Here is a 21,504-nt window from a genome sequence, read left to right on the forward strand (position 1 = left end):
ACAGAAATGAAGATTCTTCCAGAAATGAACAAAGTCTAAATGCTGTGAGAAGGAAACTCACATGTAAACATGTTCCCTGAATTCATTAAAACAGTAAAATTAATATGCAAATTAGAATTCAGTCCATCTTTTTTGAAGTAAATTTTATTTTATTTCTTCGTATCGCCTACTTTGTGTATGCTACTTATCGTTAACTATGAAACCAAATTGTTGTGAACTTTCCTCAAGGAGGCTCAGAAAGCCCAAATCCATTGAAATCGCTGGACAATGAATTAAAGATTAATAGATGTAAAATAAAATAAAAATAGAGATCTGAACTAACTAAAAAAATTAATTTAGTCCGCTAATCCCACCCATTTTATCTTTCCCTTTTATGGTAATTTTATTCTACTCACTTCGATTTCTATTGTTTGACGCGGCCGGGACGTCACGAGCGCGCATGCGCAGTAGAGTCTTTCTGCTCAGCGCTTCCTAAACACGGATTCAAACTCCTGCGGGTAAAGTTTCCATTTATACTCTGTTTTTCTGCGGGATATTTGAATTGCGATTTGTTTTCCCCCCTCCACGTACGCACATCTGCCGCTACTTGTTTCTATTTAACTCCGTCAATTTGGGCAAAGCGCAAACATTCAGCGATAAAGCTGAAAACACTGCTAATCTGTGAGTTGAAGACTGCAAACATCCTTAATATAATCAGTCATTATCAATAAATGCAATTACTGATTGTACTAATAATAAAATATGTAATGCTATTCGAAATTTACCATAGTATTTAAAGAGGTCTTTTGAATACAAAGGCACATCGTTTAGTACCATGATATATATTAAAAATATAAGGTAAAAACATCTGATTCATAATTTTACTGTGGTACCAATACACATATCTGCCAGAGGGGTCTGAAAACTTGTTTTACCTTTGAATTAAGTTGGCCCATTGGCAGATATTTGCTCTTGTTTCAAAAACTCATTTAATTTTGCCCAAACCAACACTTCTTAGTTCACGCCATTTAGCTTCTCGAGTAAATATACCTTGATTTAAGAATATTTAGACGTTTGGACTGCAAAAAGTGATGCTCTTCCTCAGTATTTTTGTCTTATTTTCCAGTGTGCGAACAGTAATTTCTATATTTGTGTGGTTTGGAAGCAGAGCATTGTTTCATAAGTGTGGTACCAATACAGTACTGAATAAACTTAACTGCTGTGAGTCAATAAAACCTCATGTAAAATTCAACTTCCTTTCCTCACCCATCAGATGCTGATTGACACCTGTCAGATGCTGATAACCTCATGGCATCGTCCTCTGAGGTGAACGTCCACATGGAGGAAGTGGTGGTGGTCACGACCCCTGACACAGCGGGTCAGACTTCATCCGCCGAGGAGGAGAAGAATATTCTGGTGGCGACGGATCTGGAACAGTCTGGGTGAGCGTTTAGCTCTTTTGTGACTCCATCTTCACCTCCCCATCATGCACCTCTTCCAGACTCACAGCAGGTTTTGTCTTTTCCTGCACAGGGAAAACATTGAGCAAACCATGGAGTCCGAGGCTGAGTCTAGCACTACTATCTCCCTGCCCAAGGACACTGTGTTGGGTAGGAATTGCTTTTCGCAGAGTCAAGACACTCTAACAGAGCAATAATCCTCTCAGAGGGGTTTATTGTAGTGATTTTACCAGTTTATGCATGTCTTCAAAAAGTCTTAATTTAGACCTAAAAAGGTCTTAACCTGGAACACAAAGACTTAGCTTCAAGAAGTCATGTCATTAAATGTTGCATAAAACTGCGAACACATACACACACACAACTTTTTTCCACAGTGTTAAATCAAAATACATTGACTTGAGATGCAAACTGTACATAAGAAGTCTTGTTTTCTGAGAAATCGAGCAAAATTAAATGAGTTTCTGCTTTAAACACGAACAAATATCTGCCAGTGGGTTATGAAAACTTGTTTTTCCTTCGAATTTAGTTGTTTTTTTTCTTGGCCCATTGGTAGATATTTGTTCTTTTTTTCAAAAACTCATTTAATTTTGATAAATTTACAGAAGCCAACACTTCTTATTTAGCTTTTCGAGTAAATGTGTCTTGATTTAAGAATCTTTAGATATTTGGACTGATAAATAAGACAAAAAATACTGAGGAAGAGCATCGCTTTTTGCAGTGTGTTATCAGAAGGTACAATAATTTCTATAATTTAAGCATTAAGTTGTTATTTCATAACATAAGTTTTGATATAGCATCATTGGTATACTACGATTGTTTTATTTTGAATTGCCTTTTTTGGTTTCATTTTAATTTTAAAGCTAGTAATGTTGTCATTTGTATTATTTTTAAACTATATCACTTATATATTTATTTAGTTTTAATGATTTTAGTGTGTCAAATAAAATTGAAGTTTACATTTTTTATTTTTTTATTTAATTTCAAATCGTTTATTTTAAGTAATCACATTTTTAATGGTTTTAGTTAATAGTATATTAACCTTGTATAACATTTTAGTACATGCCATGTTCATATTTAAAAATATTTTGCAGATGTAGAGGGTGATATTTTCTACCCAATAACCTGTGGGGACAGCAAAGCCAACCTTGTCTGGAAGAAGTTTGTTTGTCCGGGGATCAACATCAAATGTGTGCAGGTAAATATGTGATATAATCTGTTTTAAAACAGTGTTTGGACACACTTCAGTTTATTTATTTATTTTTCTCTTTTTGATTTAATGGCTTGTTCTTAAATTAGGGCTGTCAAGCCAATTCAGATAATCACTATTTATTGTCATGTTCAGTTTTTAGTTAATGCATTCATTTCCTTTAGAAATTTCAATAATGCTATAATATGCTTATATTATTAAATGACTATTATTATATTATGTTTGCAGCAGTGCTGATTACTCTGCTTGCATAAAAACAACAGATCCAATATTTCTCAAACTGCATCAAAAAAATCTGTGAATTTTTAAAAAATCATCATTTTTATGACATATTTTTTTAATAATTATTAATAATTTGCAAACAGCACTGATTACCCATTTTACGTAAAAACAACAGACTCTGTTTTTCTAAAACCGCATCAAAATTAAACTTAAAAAAAGCTTATTTTAATAAGAGTTTTGATTTATTTAGCCTGTTGTAGTCACTACTACAGTATATTATACAGTCATTAGTGTTATTTCATGGTTTTGATGACCTTTAAATTTTACTAAAATGTGGTAAACAGTAATAATAAAGAATGAGCAGATGTGAATGATAATGTTTACTATCATATCTAAACCTTATCTCTCTATAAACATTAAGAAAATTGTCATGAATAATTTCAGAAAAGATCTGTAAGTAATGATTGTGAAGCTCCTGCATTTTTAGTTTTTTTGCTATAAATGTGCTGCTCTGAGTAACGGACTGTCTGCATATCTTTGCCTCATAGACAGTTTTATCTGTTCCTGAATTAATATAACTGCTTTCCATTTCCGGCGCTGTGTCTGTGCTCGTCATAATGCTTGATATTCATTCCTGCTGTGTTCCAGCTGAACGAGCATCTCATCAGTCCCAAGGAGTTTGTCTATATAGCGGGAAAGTCCACGCTGAAGGACTGGAAGAGAGCCATTCGCCTTAATGGGACCATGTTAAGGTTTTCTGACCTTTTATAATTTTTTATCATATATTATTACATTTTGTGCAGTGCATTATGATGAATACTGTTTGAGACAATTTTATATACATGTGAAGCAGCACAACTGTTGATCACAGGACTCTGATCACAGGAATGAATTACATTTTAACATATATTCGCATAGAAAGTAGTTATTTTGACTTGTAAGAATATTTTACAATTTTTAATCTATTTTTGATCACATAAATACATACCATAAATGCAAAGCAATTTCCAAGTGAAAATATGAAAACGTTGTATTTTTTCTTTGGAATATAGAGCACTGAGGAATTGTTCAAGATAAATGTACTGTTTGGTTGTTTCTGCAGGAAGATCATGGATTCAGGTGAGTTGGACTTCTATCAGCACTCCAGGCTGTGTTCAAACACCTGCCGCAGTACCAAGATTGACCTGGTGGGGTCACGAGTGTCTCTCAGCAGCCAGCAGTCCACAGAAACGGCTCCTGCGACCCCCGTCTCCGTCGACGGTATGAATGCATGGACGAGTTTATGCATGGACTTTCACATATGTATATGACTTTTTTTTTTTTGCGTTTCAGAATGTTTGTTCATAGTAGTTCCACTGAATGGTTTGAGCAGTGATTAATCATTGGTATATATGTTTAAGTGAATGGATCCTCAGCTTCGATTTCGGCAGATGCTGGTGATGACAGCACAGAATGGGTGACAGCTATCGGAGGTGAGAGACCTGTGTGATGTATTGTAGTTGAGTTGTGTAGTGAATGGTTTTAACACTCTCACCGGCCGTTCTGCTCCATGTCAGAGGACACCATGACGTTCTGGAGAGGACTGAAGGACGCTGGGCTCCTGGAGGAGGTGATGGAGGACTTGCAGAGAGATATCCAGGAGATTCTCACGGGCCTGGAGGAGCGAATCCAAGACCCACCGCTTCAGGTTAAAGGTCAGAGTTACAGTGCTAAACCTGCTCTTGCTAAACAACCTGATGCTACAATCAGTTTGAACCCACTTGACATTTAATTGCCACATAGTTGCTACTGGCCAAACATTTAAGATTTTTCAGAATCTTAAAACCCTTTTGATTCACAAATATATTCTATGTCTGTTTTTTGTGTTTTTATTTCTGATTTAATTTGCTGCAAATGTACACAGATATTCTATTGAACGTCAGACTAATTTGATATTGTTCATTACTTGAATCTGTCAACAGATGCTGCTTTGCTCAACAATATAGTCCAGAACTTCGGGATGTTGGACCTGGTGAAGAAAGTTCTTGCCAGTCACAAAAGCCAAATGGACCGCTGTAGGGAGCAGTACACGCGCAGCTTAGTGGGTCAGTACCTGTTTTTGGGTTTATCTCTTTAACCAGCAACCAGGCTTTTTGTGCATATTGTTTTTGAACAGAAAAGTGAAGTGAGCTTTAACTTTGTGCATTTATAGCCCTAGAGCAACAGTGTGACGAGCATCGCAAACGCGCTAAAGAACTGAAGAGCAAATCGCAGCACCTCAACAACGTCCTGATGACCTTGACCCCCGTGACCTCGCCTCCCACCGCCAAGCGCCCCCGTTTGACCCGTGCCGTCTCGGGTCCCGCCACAATGGCCTCCACGCCCGCCCAACCCATGCACTTCACCCTGCCCATCACGCAGCTCACCGGCATCACGCTGGACAAAATGCTGTCCGCTTCGTCCCAGTCGCCCCTGATTGGTGGGTACACGGTGCTGACGTCACCCGGAGGCACCGAACTCCAGTCTGAAGGCTCTAACTTAACCGTGTTGAGCACCGCTGCGGTTCCGCAAGGATCCACGGCACCCACTATCGTCAAAATGGTCAGTCCGTTTCAGCTGGTCACGCTGCCCACAGTAGGAGCTGGAGCTACGGTGCAGAATCTGGCAGCTCCAGTAGGGGGCGCCGTGGGAGGCACTGTAGTGGCGGTACCCATCAGCACCGTAAACACTGCCACTGTGGAGACCGTTGGGCCGCAGGTGGAAGCGGCTACAGAACTGAGAGACGACCAGGAGTGAAATTCTCCTGAAACCCTGTTTTGTTCAGTTTTACATGTCAGTGTATATATGTGTTATATCCTCTATATTTGTATATAGAGGATGATCTTTTTTTTTTTTTTTTTTTTTTTTTTATAGTTAATTTGCTACTTTTTTTTTCCAAAAACAGCCATGGTGTGGTAATGAATGTCTTTTCTCTTTTTTTGCATTGCATTTGATTTAATTGTAATCTTAATTACAATGTGGTAAAATATAGCTTGAATTGTTTAAAGCGATAGTGCACCCATCATTTACTCACCCTCAAGTTGTTCCAAACCTGTGTGAGTTTTTCTTATATGGCACATGAAAGAAGATATTTTGGTAACCAAAGAGTTGTTGGTAGCCATTAACATCCATAGAATTTTTTTAATTCATACTATGGAAGTCAATGGCTACAGTAAACTGTTTGGTTGCCAACATTTTTCAAAATATCATCTTTTGTGCTCAACCGAAGAAAAAAATGTATACATTCGGAATAACTTGAGGGTGAGTAAATGATGACAGAATTTTAATTTTTGGGTGAACTGTCCCTTTAAGGATGTTTTTTTTATAAAATCCAAGGCACATTTTGTCCTTAATTTCCTGGTTGACCAGTGTGTGCATAATTTGTAGTTAGAATGTTTTTTGGACATAACGCTCACACGTTATTTATAACATTTTCTCTTATTTTTTCTATATTGATGTTTCATCTTAGTATTTCTGAAAATACTTGTTACAGTGAAATCTGTACTTGAAGTAATTGATCATTTAAAATGCATTAACCTGGACCATGACAATCTTGTCTTTTAAAATAAATACAGCAAATTGACCTCCTAAACAACGTCATTTTAGAGATTAGGGGATCAAATGCCAAATTTTAAGAATAGGCGGTCATTGAAAAAACTGCATTTTTTTTCTGCTGCAAGTTTTGCATTTTTCTTAACATTCATACCATAGTAAAACAAGGTGTTTTAGCTGTTTCACAGAAAAGACATAAGGTCTGAGGTGCTTTTTGCATTGTTAAGTCTTTCTTCAGCACAATACTTCAGGAAAATATACTTTTCACACAAAAGATTTACGAACAATTTTAGCAGGTAAAGTTGTTGCCCTTTATTGGTCATCTTAAACAAGCATTATCTGCAGGATGTTCTGATTGCTTACATGGGGTAAAGTTAACGGGAAACAACAAGTGGTCGGTCACTGAAACGTCCCGAGCGCATGAATGACAGGTTGACAGTGGTGATTGATGGTGTCCAGAGGTCAGCAGCCATTTGGGATAGTAAAACAGCCTCAACACGTGTAAGGTCATGACATTTGACCCGGACCACAAAACCAGTCATAGGGTCAATTTTTGGAAACTGAGATTTATATATCATGTGAGAGCTGAATAACTAGGCTTTCCATTGATGTATGGTTTGTTAAGGTAGCACAATATTTGGCTGAGAGCCTACAACTAGGTCTATTTGAAAATCTGAGGGTGCAAAAAAATCTAAATACTGAGCCTTTAAAGTTGTCCAAATTAAGTTCTTAGCAATGCATAGGCTATTACTATCTACTAATTAAGTTTTAATAATTTACAGTAGGAAATTGACCAAATATCTTCATGGAACGTGATCTTTACTTAATATGATTTTTGGCATAAAAGAAAAATCTGTCATTTTGACGCATACATATATGACTGGTTTTGTGCTCCAGGGTCACATATGTGGGGGAAACTGAAAAGCTGGCTTAATGAGTTCTGGTTGGGTTATCTATGATATAATAGCCTATAAAGCATAGTCCTCGTAAGATGAGGGCTCTTCGTCAGAGCGCACGGAGATTTTAAAATGACGCCGTAAAAACCCTCCATATCGCTTTTGGTTGTCCCACCTCAACTTCGGGCGAATTCTTCGCATAAACCCGCCGTATCTCTTCTGCAACACCTGCGGGCTGCTGTTATCCTCAAAGTTGCTTCTTTTTGGCCCGAATTTGCGGAGAAACCCGCCGTAGCGTTTGACTTCGTTTAAAGGAACGTCGTTATCGTAAACTCCCGATTCGTTTTCCGCAGTCACATCTTCACCCTCGTCGTCTTCCGTGATCGACGGGACGTCTCGCTCGCCCGGTTTTGAGAGCGATTCTCCGTATTTCTTCCCGAATAGTTCTTTTAGAATGGCGTTCTCCTTCCAGGGTGAGGCGAAAAACTTCTTTTTATTCTTATCGATCCTCTTGATGAAGCCCCCGTATCGTTTGACCAGGTTGGATGCCTTCTCTTGGAGATCCTCCGCGTTTAACGCGCCGCGTTCTCCGTCGGCGTCGGGGTTAAGGTCCGCGAATTCATCTGAAAGCTCCTGTAAAGCTTTCTCACATCTGTCTAATGTACTGGTAGCTGGAACAGCTCCTTCGCATTCTAAAGTGCAAGTCTGCAGAAAGAAGAGTAGGTTAAGATTGACTCTGTGCACTCTTGAAAATAAGAGTTACAGGGTTTTAAGAATGTTTTATTTAGTAAAACCATCACATAGAGATCTTAGAAACCCGTGCACGTTTTGCAGAGCCTAAAATTGAACCCATGGTGCCTTTTGATCTCAAAAGAATATCATAGTAACTCGAGGACTACAGCTAAAATAGTTATTGGTAAGATTGTTTTTTGAAGAACCATTTAGGTTCTTATCATTTTTATTAGAACCAATTCTGGGGTTTTATTGTCTGATGCTATAAAGTTTTCAAGTTCTAGTACAAGTAGCATTTTATCTATAAAACCATCTAAATCTTCTTTTTTATCGAAAGGATTAATGCCGAATAATTAGTAATTCTACAGTGGAAAGACATATTTTTAGTATAGGTTTCTCCAGTATGATAATCTAAACGAGCGCGCTCTCCATGGTGCTGAATGCGCGCGCCCCATAAGGGATGCGCCCAGTTTACATGTAAATGACAAAGGATGCGACCATTTCTCAAGTTTAAAACCTTTCTATTTTTCATTTATAAAGGCTTGATTTGTATTCAGTTGAGTTTGAAGTCATTGTCTGTCCTTATTCATTCATATTACCATTACTATAATTTACATTACCATGCATGCTTAATTTGTTCAATTTAGTTAATGCAATATACTATTTGCTTCTGATTATATGAAAACTTTATTTTATTGTGCATGGTACAAAGTACAAAGCCAATAAAGTTGAATTTATTTCTGTCGTTTTGCCATTTTCATCTTCTCATTCATCACATTTATGGATAAATTAAGCGCATGCAAACAAAATCTGGATATAACTGTTTGACAATAAGGAGTATTCTTACCAAGCGGTTCATTGCGGAGTCCAGGTCGGAGATCTGTTGCGCGCATCTCAGACATTGCGCTGAACAATCTGCCTGACTCAAGGTTGGCAAGCTCAGCATCAACACCAAAACATACCACTCCATCATCTACAGCGGTACGAGAGAAGAAAACAGTGCACTCATGTAATCTCTGCAGGGAGGAGTTTTTCAAAAATGCATCTATAATGTTTGAGATCTTTGTTTTTCTAGGTATGTCTTTGTCTTACCAGTTTAATATCCAAACCCTTTTGTATACAGTGAGGCCAACACAAAATCTCCTCTATTACCTTGAGTACCTACAGAGCTTCTTGTTCTCCAAGCGTCAAGGCGATCACTTGGGGAAGCTGGCTGAAACTTCTTTGTTCTCGTGTCCTTTTGATAGAGTCACTCTTTATCCATCTACGGTTTGCTCTTACTTGGACTCAGTCTCCATACTTTTATTCATGCAGCCCACACAGCCACCTGAACGAACCAATGAGAACCACGAGCCAAATGATTGACTGCTCCCACCCACGCGATGATGCAGCTTTTCGGGAATAATAATATAAACAATAACGAAACACTATTATTAAGGCAAAAGGGTTAAGCATGGTTTAAAAATAAATAAAAAACATTATAGCCTATGGATAGGCTTCAAGGTTAAGAAATTAGTTCTAATTATTCACAAAGGTAGAATAGCCTTTCATTAAATTAAAACAACACCCACTTTGAAGAGGAGGATGTGTCAGGTAATTAGTATGACTGAGTTGCAGTATTAGCTCAAGGCTGCAGGCTTGTCTTCTCTTTTCTTTTTCGTTTATTGGGCCATTCAAGGAAAGACGGCTGCAGATCTGTAGTGCCGTGGTAATATCGTTTGATTACGACTCATTTCTAATGAATCCGCAACGTTGAATCTTTTTTGCACTCAAACGTTCTTAAACAGAAGTTATGTATGTATTTATTTTTCATGCATAGGATATGTGATATGCAAATCTATAATAAAGTGATAAATAGGCCTGATGGTTGTATGTTTTGTTGTAGGCTATCGTCTCATCACACTATTTTTTGCTGTTATGTGGATTTTTTATTTTTTTATTTTACACAATACGAGTGCTAGCGAGCAATCAGCAAATTATACGGTTATAAACACTTTTTTTTTTTCCTGGACGTAATCTGAAAGTTTTTCTAACGCAAGTAAAATTATGGTTTATTAGGCCTACCTCTAAATACATAATCTGACTAGTTGTAAGGTGCACGTTTGGTGTTGCTCAAGTGTTGTTTATAAATGACAATACGCGTACAATAATTGTGTTAAAGCAGGAGATTTTTACGTTAATTTTTAATTTCATAAAACATATCAATTCTACAAAAACAGATGACACACCTAAGGCTAAAACCTGTACAAAAAAAAAAACAAAAAAAACACTAGTCTCAATTTTGGGTGGTTCAAGCTAAATGAATTTTGTGAATACCTACAAAGTTGTAGTTACCAGCTCAGATCTTAACTCATCACCTCTGTAAGAACTGGAGCTATGTGATGTGATGTGTTGACTCGTAGTACAGTGAGAGACACGCGCTGTCAGTGATCTTCAATAAATTAATGGCAGTTTCTAAGCAACCTCACCTAACGGTATAATGTGTGTTAGTCTCCTGAGCTCGTTTGGACATGTTGATCTTCCTGCTTGTTGCCAAAGAACCAAAGAAAAAACCTATTAATTTAGGTTGTCACGGAGGACGCACAGATTGATCTTCTCTCCTCCCAGGAGAAGTTCAATGACGCGTCTGAGCCAAAAATGAATTAGTTCTATACGCGTCTTCACAAACTCTATACACGTAAGGATTTCAAAGTAATAAAAGGATAACAATAACGATAATAATATCTGTATAATTATATGAGAAAAGGGAAGCCCACACTTGATAATGACAGCGAATATATAGCTAGAATGACTTTCAGAAAGATTTTTTCCAGCTGAAAAATGACTAAAGGTGTCATGAACGGTGCCATTATCTTTTGACAAATAAGAGGTCATAGTAGGCCTACTATAAAAACACCCTAAAAGTTTCAGAACTCAAAACGTTGTCGTTACTCTAAAAACAGCTTGTATTGAAGTAAGTCTGTCCCGATCTCACTAAAGTGCGTATCAATAGCACAAGTTTATGTTTCCATTTGGCGTACTATTTATACGCAGAAATGGACTTGCATATTATACGCAATGGGTAGGAATATGTGGAAAGTTACTTTTAAAAGTAATGCATTACAATATTGCGTTACTCACTAAAAAGTAACTAATTACGTTACTTAGCTACTTTTTATGGAAAGTAATGCTTTACGTTACTTTCACGTTGCTTTTTAAATATGAGCAGGGCTTGATTGTTTTTTAATACAAGAAGTTCTAATTGTAGCAAATGTAAAAGCCCTTTCACACCAAAAAGTGTAATGAACAAACCTCAGACTGAAGGAAAAGTAAATTGACGTCTGTAAAGTAGAACGCAGGAGAAGAAGGTTCACTCTTCAGCAATAAAAAAAACAATGAAGCACAATTGTTAGTTTATCTAAAGCCATTTTTGCTTATTAGTATGATTGAACTGGGTCATTAAAGGTCAATAGCAAAGACATTGGTTAATAAAATGGGATTAGATACATTTGTGTTGTTTAACATTTAAGTATTGCAGGTTTGCGTCATATTCTGAGTTTGCATTTCACTGTTTTAATTCATTTTGATGAATACTAAATCTGCGAGTGGGATGAATTAATGCACATTCACATTTAGTATAGGACTACAGTAACAGCATGCTCACACAGCGCACTGGCAGTCAATAAATGGGAAAAAAGTAACTCAGAAATTTTCTTGTCAATTAAAAAGTAATGCGTTACATTACTAGTTACTTGAAAAAAGTAATATTATTACATAACTCGTGTTACTTGTAATGCGTTACCCCCAACACTGGGAATAGGGTTGTGGGGTAGATGTGTATGCGTATTGCCAACAAATTGCATATCATATGCATGTGAAAACTAAGTATTATATACACTTCAAAGTCCATTTCTGCATATCAATAGCACGATTTTCTGTTTGTATTTGGCATACTATTTATACACATTTTCATGAGACCAGGCTCCCCAGACAGCTTGTGGAATGTGCCACTCTATGATGTAATAGTGTGGATAAGCACTGCCTCTGCAGAAGAAGATCGACGTCACTGCCTGTTTAGCCCCGCCCACCGATTCGCGCATGTAGTTTTTAAGAGAGAGGACAAGGCGCAGAAATCAAACGATAAAGATGCTCTGAAGACAACAAGACCCGAATTAACGTTATGTTTTAATGAAGATCTAGACCACGTCAGTGTAAGCACTTTATTGGTATGTTCACTTCATTTTACAGCGGATTCGTTTACAAACAAGGCACAATTCGATGCTGGATTTTCAAAAATATTAAAACTAAAAGACTATATTGGATCTGAAAGTAATGTCGCAACACAAGTGTGAGTAACTGTTTTTATTATGCGGTCACTATTATTTTGCCTCTTCTTACAGATTGTTTGAGTATTTGTGCGTTTCTGACCTAAATTACGGCAGCTTCCATCTATGAGGAATGAATGCACGCTGTCAAATATACACAACTGTTAGCCAATCATAGCAGTGGGCATTTATTTCTGAGTCTACAGTCCATAGATACGTATAGATACCCTATTCGACCGCTCCAGATACGTTGATGCGTCCGCCATCTTGGAACGGTCAACTTGACATCATTCACCATAATAATCAATGAATATTCAAAGATATAAAAATGTATAACTTGCTATTGTAGACGCACACAGTCAATGGGCTCAAAAGTTTGTAGACCATTCCAGAAATGGCGGATGGCTTATGTATCGTGGCCCATAGAAACAGTCCATAATGAGGCCTCTACATATATATATATATATATATATATATATATATATATATATATATATATATATATATATATATATGCTACAATCTGCCACGCTTATTCAAACAGAGTGTTCTGATGAGGGGGGTTAAAAACCAGACAGACAATAGCTTATTACTTCTAAATGATGTTTTTTTGATGTAAAAATCTTTATAAACGGACCTCAGAGAACAGTTCATGACCCCTTTAAAAAACAGCCAATCAGAATCCATCATGGTTCAAAGAATGCGAGTATTTAAAACAGCAGACTACAAAGCTGGTGTGTACACTAATATAATTATCCTAGTTGTAGTTATTCTTACAATCGTTCTTGGTGAAGAAAAGACACTGTTAACAAAGAAATGTTGACCTTTTGAAACAACATAGAGGGAGGGGTTTATTTTAGTGCACCTCCTCGGAGGGGCATGGTTAAAGGGATAGTTCACCCAAAAATGAAAATGCTGTCATTAATTACTCACCCTCATGTCGTTCCAAACCCGTAAGACCTTTGTTCATCTTCGGAACACAAATTAAGATATTTTTGATGCATTCCGAGAGCTCTCTGACCCTCCCGATCAAGGCTCAGAAATGTAGCAAGGAGATCATTAAAATAATCCATGTGACATCAGTGGTTCAACCATAATTTTACGAAGCTACGAGAATACTGTGTGCATAGAAAACAAAAATAATGACTATATTCAACAATTTGTCTCCTCCTCGTCACCCTATAGCGCCATTTCGGATAGTGTCACATACATAAACAACGTTTACATTTTAACAGGTAATGCCATATTCTGAAAGCTGGAACATTCTTCCACACAATCCTGGAGGCGTTTCGGACAGAAGTGTGTCGTGTACCAGCTCTGTTGTAAGTCCTGAATAAATCATTAATCTAATGCTGGGTCTTGTTCAAACACAATACTCAATTATCTATGCGGGCCCATCAGTGAACACTGACAGTAGAACGGTAGAGTATATAAAACAGTGTTTATCCTTCCCAGTAACCTGGAAACAAAAGCATGTCAATCCTGAGTCATTACAAATGGAAACATCCTGTTTTACATCTAAAATTGTCCTATGAAAATGCTTTCAAATGTTGTGCACGTGAGATGTGACTTCAAATTAGCCTCAATATGAAATATATTTTAAAAATAGAGTATTATTTTCTCTGTTCTAAATCCTAGTGACATAGTTTAAATCCATCACTTATTTATTTCATGGAAGCTGCATATGTTGACAGCAGACAACAGGGAAGATCACTAGGTCTTGGAACAGAGCCATTATGTTGCATTTATAATCATTAATTAAGCAGATGCATATGGTCATTGAATGCAGCTAAATTATAGGCAAGTGACCCTTTTGAAAAAGGCATTAGCCGTACTTTTGTATACTTAAGCACGGCAACTAAGTACACAGAAGCTTGTTAAGTGGGCAATCATTTTAAAATATACATCAGTTAGATCATATCACAAAAATCTCCATTAGAATGAACATATTTTTGCTACAAATTTAAAAACATAAGCTGCCTCAAGCTTAAAATCTTTTAAAATATGTTAGATCATATTACAAAAAACGAGGGTCTGCATTGAGACAAGCATTTTTTCATAAACTGCCTCAAAAAAGGGCTTCAAATGAATCTCTAAACCATATTAGTCAATCAGTTTGTTCGGATGGCTCATCAAAGGAATCTGATTCGACTGAATTTAAATTGAATTCAATTTAATCAGATTCCTTCGAATTCAATGAACCATCCAAACAAACTGATTGACTCTTCTTAATCTGATACAAAAACATCTGATTCAAACACTGAATTCAAATGAATCATTCTCATTAGAATCCAACTGAATCTGATTCCGAATAATCCGATTCACTGATTCAAAGTCAATTATTTGAAAGTTAATTCAAAGAATCAAAGTTAATTATTTAAGTCTGTATCTTCTTAAACCATTTAAATAGCATGTAAGTGTACCGGTAAGTGAATAACTATTCTTTTGAATTCAGTTTCATCAGATTCAAAAGAATCAGACTCAAAAGAATCAGACTCACTGATTCTTTAGAAGTCAATTCTTTTAAGTACTGCAAACTATCTTCTTAAAGTATTTAAACAATTTCTTAAATATATGACTATTAGATGATATTTATTTGTCACAAAACAATTAAGATAACAGCATTGACATTTTTAAACATACTTCTACACTAAACAACCTACTCTCTGTTTACTGATCACATGCAACCTGCTGCTACTGTCCTTCTCACTCGATTAGCTAGTGAGTCTGTAATGAGTTTTGAAAGCAGCAAATCCATGACGTAAAGACAACGAGGGAGAAATATGTATCTAATTTAGAATGAATTGCACCTGAACTTTCTCCTGCATGGCATGATCGTAACCATAGCAGCAGGGATCATTTTATTGTTGCCATAAATAATTACTGTGGGAGTCGCAACTTTTAACTTCTAATTACATCCCATAACCCCCGACTCATCCTCAAGACCTGACAGGCCTGGAGCAGCATTAACAGGTGAAACGAGAAGACGCAAGCTTATTTATTTCACAGCTTGGTGAATAGATCGACGACACCGCGTGACGTACTGCATTAGGCCAATTCAGTGTTTTTCAAGAGCTCAGAGAGACATTATGACAATGATTCATTTTGATAAAAATACATCTCAGAAAAGGAATTGAAACATATGAAGCATTGCAAAGACCTGATCACACTCTGCTTTTGAATTAGCAGATGAATGGAGCTATTTTAGTCCTTTTTCATAATGTTCTAATGTGCTTAATATGCTTTATTTCTGTACACCCATGTTCATTTACACAAATACAACAGAAATGTGAAGTACTTGCACCATATATGACCGCATAACTTGCAAAACATTAATGCCAGAAACATGGATTAGATGATTTCCTAAGCACCAATTCCTGAAAATAATTAATGCCTCCTTTATCAAGAACACCAAGAACTATAGTTATAAAGATAGGCTTAACTACAACTACATGGATAAGTTCTGTTATTATAAGTTCACTGCAGTTTTGTCATCTGCCACATTAAATGTTTGCGGTTGAATTCTGATTGGCTGTTTTTAACATCAGCTGGAAAAATAAAAATTCTGAAAGTTATTGATATCATTCTTCTGTGTCATTACTTTTTATAGCTGCGGTGTAGGCTGACTTCTCACAGAATTAGAACAATTATTAAGACTTTATAGTTATAATCTTTGGTGTGAATGTTCTCTATCAATTCAGTCCTAATCATCCACCCATGCAGTTTCAGTTAATACAACAAAAATGATTCATGTAGTCTCAAAAGTAAATTTCAATTTGACATGTTTTGCAAAAGTCATTTAACTAAGTACATTGAATAAGCAGCAATTAGCTGGTTTTAAAGTATTTTCTCCAGCACTGAATGATATTTCGTGAGATCAGTTAAAGATCAGAAGTGGAGGCTTTGAGTCTTTGAGTTCTGATTAGATGACTCGGAAGGCAATCTGTCTTAGTCACTAACACGCTGGATTTTTTCTGCCGTATCTTTGGAGACCAAGGTCACTTTCTACTGTACTAATTCCTAGTGTGAAAATAAGCGCTATTCAGACACAGAAACACGTCATACTTTATATTTATGATTTGTTTCAGTGTTACTGCACAGACACGCTCATTGAAGGATAAGTTTAAGGACAAAAGGACAAAAGGTTTTTCAGGAGCTTGCTGCTTCAAAGATGCCACATGCCAGGATAAAGTGTGCGCTTTGCTTCTTATACTTCCTTCCCAGCTAACAGGGAACATTCTCACAACGTTGGCTAATATCCAAGGTTCTCTCAAATTATGTTCTTCCAATAACGTTCATAAAATGTTTGTTCAGAGCTGTCTGGACTTCTGTTCTCAAAACATTAAACGTCTCACAAAACATTATTTATACATCATTCATGGAACATTTTTTTATTTTCTAAAATGTTTTGGCGTACTTTTTTCAGAATGTTCAGTCGAAATCCAAAAGTAACATTTCATACTGTTCCATTCTGAAATAACTTATTACTTAATTCATTACTTAATGAATGTTTAGAATTTTCAGAGAACATTCTGAAATAACGTTTTCATAATTTAATGAACATTAGCAAAATAGTTGCACACCCAAATTGAGCTGCAGGCCTAATAATGGCCTTATGTTTTATTATGCTAATACCCACCTTTTGCAGCATAATGTTGTTGCCTCTCTTCATATTTATTTAAACATAAACATCAGCTCGTTCCTTTCAGTTTGCTTGAATGCTGAGAAATAATTCAGATCAGAATCTGCCGAAATCTGAGATCAGCTTTGAGATTGTCGTGCTACACATGCTACATATATCGGTTCTGATCTCAGATCAGCGTTTATAACAGGCAGAGCTCTGTGGCTCTCGTAAGCAGCATGGAGTTGTTGTATATGCATGTGGAGGCTGAAAGCTTTCCGGCGTTTCCGGAAGGAGGACAAAAGCGTTCCACTTCAACGCAGCAGGACTGGGTGCCCGCAGTTCAAGGAGAACATGACGGGGGACAATGACTGGCGCACATCTTCAGGTTCATATTGCTGAGGATTTGAAAGAAAATTAGCTGGGTGTAAAGTCAATCCTATAAGGCACTAAAACACAAACAACACTGATTGGACCTGATTGCATTTCACAACTCTCCTTGTATGATTGTGTCCTGCATCCTCACCTTTCATTAACTAATGCAGAAATGCAAAGAAAATGATTCAGTGTAGTATTTGTTCCTGTCAAACATTAAAGGTGAAAATGATATACAGTGCTGCTGGAACGTTTGTGAACCCGTTCTATATTTCTGCATAAATATAACCCAAAACATAATCAGATTTTTGCACAAGTCCTGAAAGTAGACAAAGAGAACCCAATCAAACAAATGAGATATTTTCTTTCTCATTTATTTATTCAGGAAAATTATTCAATATTGCATATCTGTGAGTGGCAAAAGTATGTGAATCTCTTGGATTAGCAGTTAATTTAGAGGTTAAATTAGAGTCCATCTGTGCAGAGGGCTTTTCAGTCAGTGCAGTGACGATCAAATGTCAGTACGTGACCTGTTTTATTCAAAGAACAGGGATCTATCAAAGTCTGATCATGTTTGTGGAAGTGAATCGTGTCATGAACAAAGGTCGATGTTGCTCATCAGGCTAGAAAAGGTTACAAAACCATCTCTAAAGTGTTTGGACTCCACATATCCACAGTCAGATTGTGTACAAATGGAGGAAGTTCAAGACCACTGTTACCTTCCCGAGAAGTGGTCGACCAACAAAGATCACTCCAAAGCAGACCGTGTAATAGTCTGCAAGGTTGCAAAATTCCCCAGGGTAACTTCTAAGCAGCTAAAGGCCTTTCTCACATTGTCTAATGTTAATGTTCAGGAGCCCATCATCAGGAGAACACTGAGCAACCATGGTGTGCATGGCAGAAAGAAGAAAAGTTGCACGTCCAAAATTGCTTTTTTCGACTAGAAAGTGAAGCTCTGGACCCTCTTGTGATGTAAAAAAGAAAAAGATTGATGTCTTGTATGTGTGTATAACTTTTGCTGGGTGAAATGGTCAGCAGTGCTTTTCAGTAGATTTTTATTTGTCCACGAGACGAGTTACACATCACATCTCTCTGAAGCTCATGTTTGTGACAGACTCACAAAGTGCAGTTCGGTGTTTAGACAGAGGGAGGTGCCAGGCACAGGTCACCGTTAATCACAGGGCAACAGACAATACCCAAGACAACACCGAGCAACAGATAATCGTATGTAAATTAGCCTGGAATTTAATCTGGCTTTATATTAATTGAGTTATCGTGAAGCCTAGCCTGTTAGTTGTCTATTGCATCTCCTCTGTGCTATCTCATAGTCTGAAAACATAAATAGTTTGTTACATTCTTAACCAGTTTTACAAGCATTTTTAATTTTAGCACATTTTCTCCCTCCTTTTTCTCTTTTTTTCTATTTCTAGTGCTGTTTACATCAAGGAGGTGTGTATAATAGTAAAAAAAGGTGCAATATATATATATTTACTTTCTGTAGTGAAGGAGAAATGACTTATTGTACGCACAGCATGAGCGCGTGTTTATAATGACCTTAATGTATTGACAAATGTGTATGATGAGAGAGGGATTCTGGGTAAAAGATTATCTTTTGATTTCTTCTCTCTTATGAATCTATAGTCAGAGCTTGAAGAAGAGCTGCCTCTTAAAATCTTGTGTTCATGAGTCTGTCCAGCTCCAGCTGAGTGGGTTGTAAACCCAATGAATAATAACTTGTTTTTTCTCCCCATTTTGTTAAATACATATTAAAATGTGATTCAATACATGATACAAATGTTTAGCTGATCAAACTGCACAAAAACAAAATCATTAAAAATCATTTATTCATGGTGACTTTATAAAAAAACATATATTTACGGTGTAAAAAAATTTTTTTTCAAAGTTGTAAACAAAAAAATATTAATATACATTTAAAAAAAATATCATTTCAGTTTTCTACTTCAAAATTCCAAACCTTTAAAATTTCAAAATGTAAGTTAAATTTTAATTTTTAAATTTCTGAGTGAAAATAGTTTCTACACCAAATTTGCAGTCTTTTAATTTGTAAATATCTTTGTTACCATATGTAATATATGCTAATATTAGTGGGCAATTAATATATCAGATCTGCTTTTTACCTTTCCAAAGAAGAACAAAAACATGTTGTTGTGAAGCTGCTTGCGTGCTTTTTCATTTATGTTTGTGAAAAAAATAAAAATATGCCGGCCTTCATGTTGCCGTGGCAACGTGAGGCCACATGATGCATTGTGCGGTGTGTAAAAGTAAGAGAATGACAGAGATAGAGGAGAAAGAAAGGCATGTGAGTCATAAAATGCTGTGACCCTGACACTTGAGCAGAAAAAAACTGCCTACAGAAAGAACGAAGGCTATGGAGGGTCAAGAGCAAGCTGCAGTCAAAATGACCTAAACAATGGCCGTTGATGGTGTTCGGTTAACTAGCCGGGGAGTCACAGAGAAATGTAATCAAACTGCTGAAATGCCTGAAGTGTTTCGGTGTAATTTCTAAACGTGAGGAGGAGAGGCAGAATTTAATGATGTGAGAGCGGTGCGCTTGTGATTTGATCTTCAGCCGTCTTGTTGTTGTCACGTCTCAAAGAGGCCTTTTAGCCTGAAACTATCACTGGCATTGAGTGGGCAGCAATTAAAGCTGTAAACTCTTGGGCTCGGCCCTGTGGTGTTTGAATTCAATTACATAGTTGTTTATTGAAAGACATTCTATTCTTTCTGGCCATTCTCCAGCTTTGTGCTTTGGAGAAATGGAGAAATCAATGGAATTGATTTAATTTTTTTTGTCTCGCATAAGAGTTGCATAGTGATTTTACCTAAATAACGGTGCTTTTTGACTCTTCACACTAAATTACAGAGAAAACAAAGAGTCTTTTCTTTGTAGAAGCTATTGATGTCTGTATAAATGACCTAAAATCATATTTCAGTCTTTCTTAAGCTAATCACCAGTTGAGTCTTGACTAATCTATATATATTTATTTGTTCAACTTCAAAGGACACCCATTTTAGCAAGCCTTTGAATGAGAAATGTCATAAAATTCGCTGCATTTACATATGAGACAAGATAAAATAATAATAAAAAATCCACTGACAAAAATTGCAGTTATTGAGATTTTTGTTTGTTTTGAAATTAAAATATTTTTTTTAATAAATACAAAATTTAATTAAATTAAATTGAATGAAAACACATTTTTAGAGATAACATACATAAAATTAATGTTTTAATTTATATACTTTTTATTTGAACTCTCATTTGTCCAAATCGTGATGATGATGATGATGACTTTAAATCAGGTTAACTGATATGCAAAAGGCTATATATATATATATATATATATATGCACACACACACACACACACACACACACACACACACGTGTATTCATGCATATATACTTCATTCAATATATAGGTTGATTGAATCAAGTATATGAATAAACACATATTGTGATGGAACAAATACAAAAAAACAAAGAAGCATATACTGAAGCACAAAGCAACATATACTTGCATAAAGAAGCAGCCCCCTGATGTTGTCACGGTCTGTCTGTGAGTGGAACATGCTGTACCGCACGTGCCTCCCTCCATCCATTCACGTGCAGACCCCCGCCGCAGAGGAAGGTCGCTGTCATTACATAAACGTAAACGTTTTTTTTTTTTTTTTTTTTTATCAGTTTATGTTTGCTGAATTTCACCCGCATCAATGTTTAATTAAGGGCAAATATGCAACTTCGTTCCCCACCCCTATGGAGGAGTGCATGGGATCTCCCTATTTTGCTTATTAACTACAGAATGAGGGCTTTTTTTTTTTTTTTTTTTTTTTTTTGTCGTTGTTGTTGTTTTGAAGACAGAAGTTCCCAAACTCATAAAAAAAATAATTATTGAAAAATACGAAACCTGTGAAATGTGACTAATTGCAAACATTTTATTATTATTATGTATTTTGTTTATTCTATTGTATCTCTTGGTTTGTATTTTTTTTTCGAATCAATAATAAATGTATATGTCACCACTGATTTATAATAGAAAAAGGCGCCCATATGAATGTATAATTTAATAAAATTGTGGCTTAAAGAACTTTTGCCACATTTTAAAGGTATTTTTCTTAACA

The 21,504-nt window shown here is 36.3% G+C and overlaps 2 protein-coding genes across 2 annotated transcripts; one reads left to right on the forward strand and one right to left on the reverse strand.

Annotated features, from left to right (window-relative positions):
- Positions 1–448: 448 nt before the first annotated feature.
- LOC306859355 (glucocorticoid modulatory element-binding protein 2-like) lies at positions 449–6,475 on the forward strand. Its single transcript, XM_079400370.1, has 10 exons — positions 449–497; positions 1,253–1,421; positions 1,513–1,589; positions 2,531–2,634; positions 3,517–3,620; positions 3,971–4,128; positions 4,269–4,340; positions 4,425–4,562; positions 4,830–4,952; positions 5,060–6,475. The coding sequence occupies exons 2-10, from the start codon at positions 1,288–1,290 to the stop codon at positions 5,641–5,643; spliced, it is 1,494 nt and encodes a 497-aa protein (XP_079256496.1). The 5' UTR covers positions 449–497; positions 1,253–1,287; the 3' UTR covers positions 5,644–6,475.
- A 432-nt stretch (positions 6,476–6,907) lies between these two features.
- Positions 6,908–9,335, reverse strand: LOC306860102 (proenkephalin-B-like). Its single transcript, XM_079401633.1, has 3 exons — positions 9,219–9,335; positions 8,914–9,039; positions 6,908–8,039 (listed from the first exon to the last, which is right to left on the reverse strand). The coding sequence occupies exons 2-3, from the start codon at positions 9,037–9,039 to the stop codon at positions 7,407–7,409; spliced, it is 759 nt and encodes a 252-aa protein (XP_079257759.1). The 5' UTR covers positions 9,219–9,335; the 3' UTR covers positions 6,908–7,406.
- Positions 9,336–21,504: the final 12,169 nt, after the last annotated feature.

Source organism: Barbus barbus (genome assembly GCF_936440315.1).
Source record: "Barbus barbus genome assembly, chromosome: 40".
Lineage (NCBI taxonomy): Eukaryota > Metazoa > Chordata > Actinopteri > Cypriniformes > Cyprinidae > Barbus > Barbus barbus.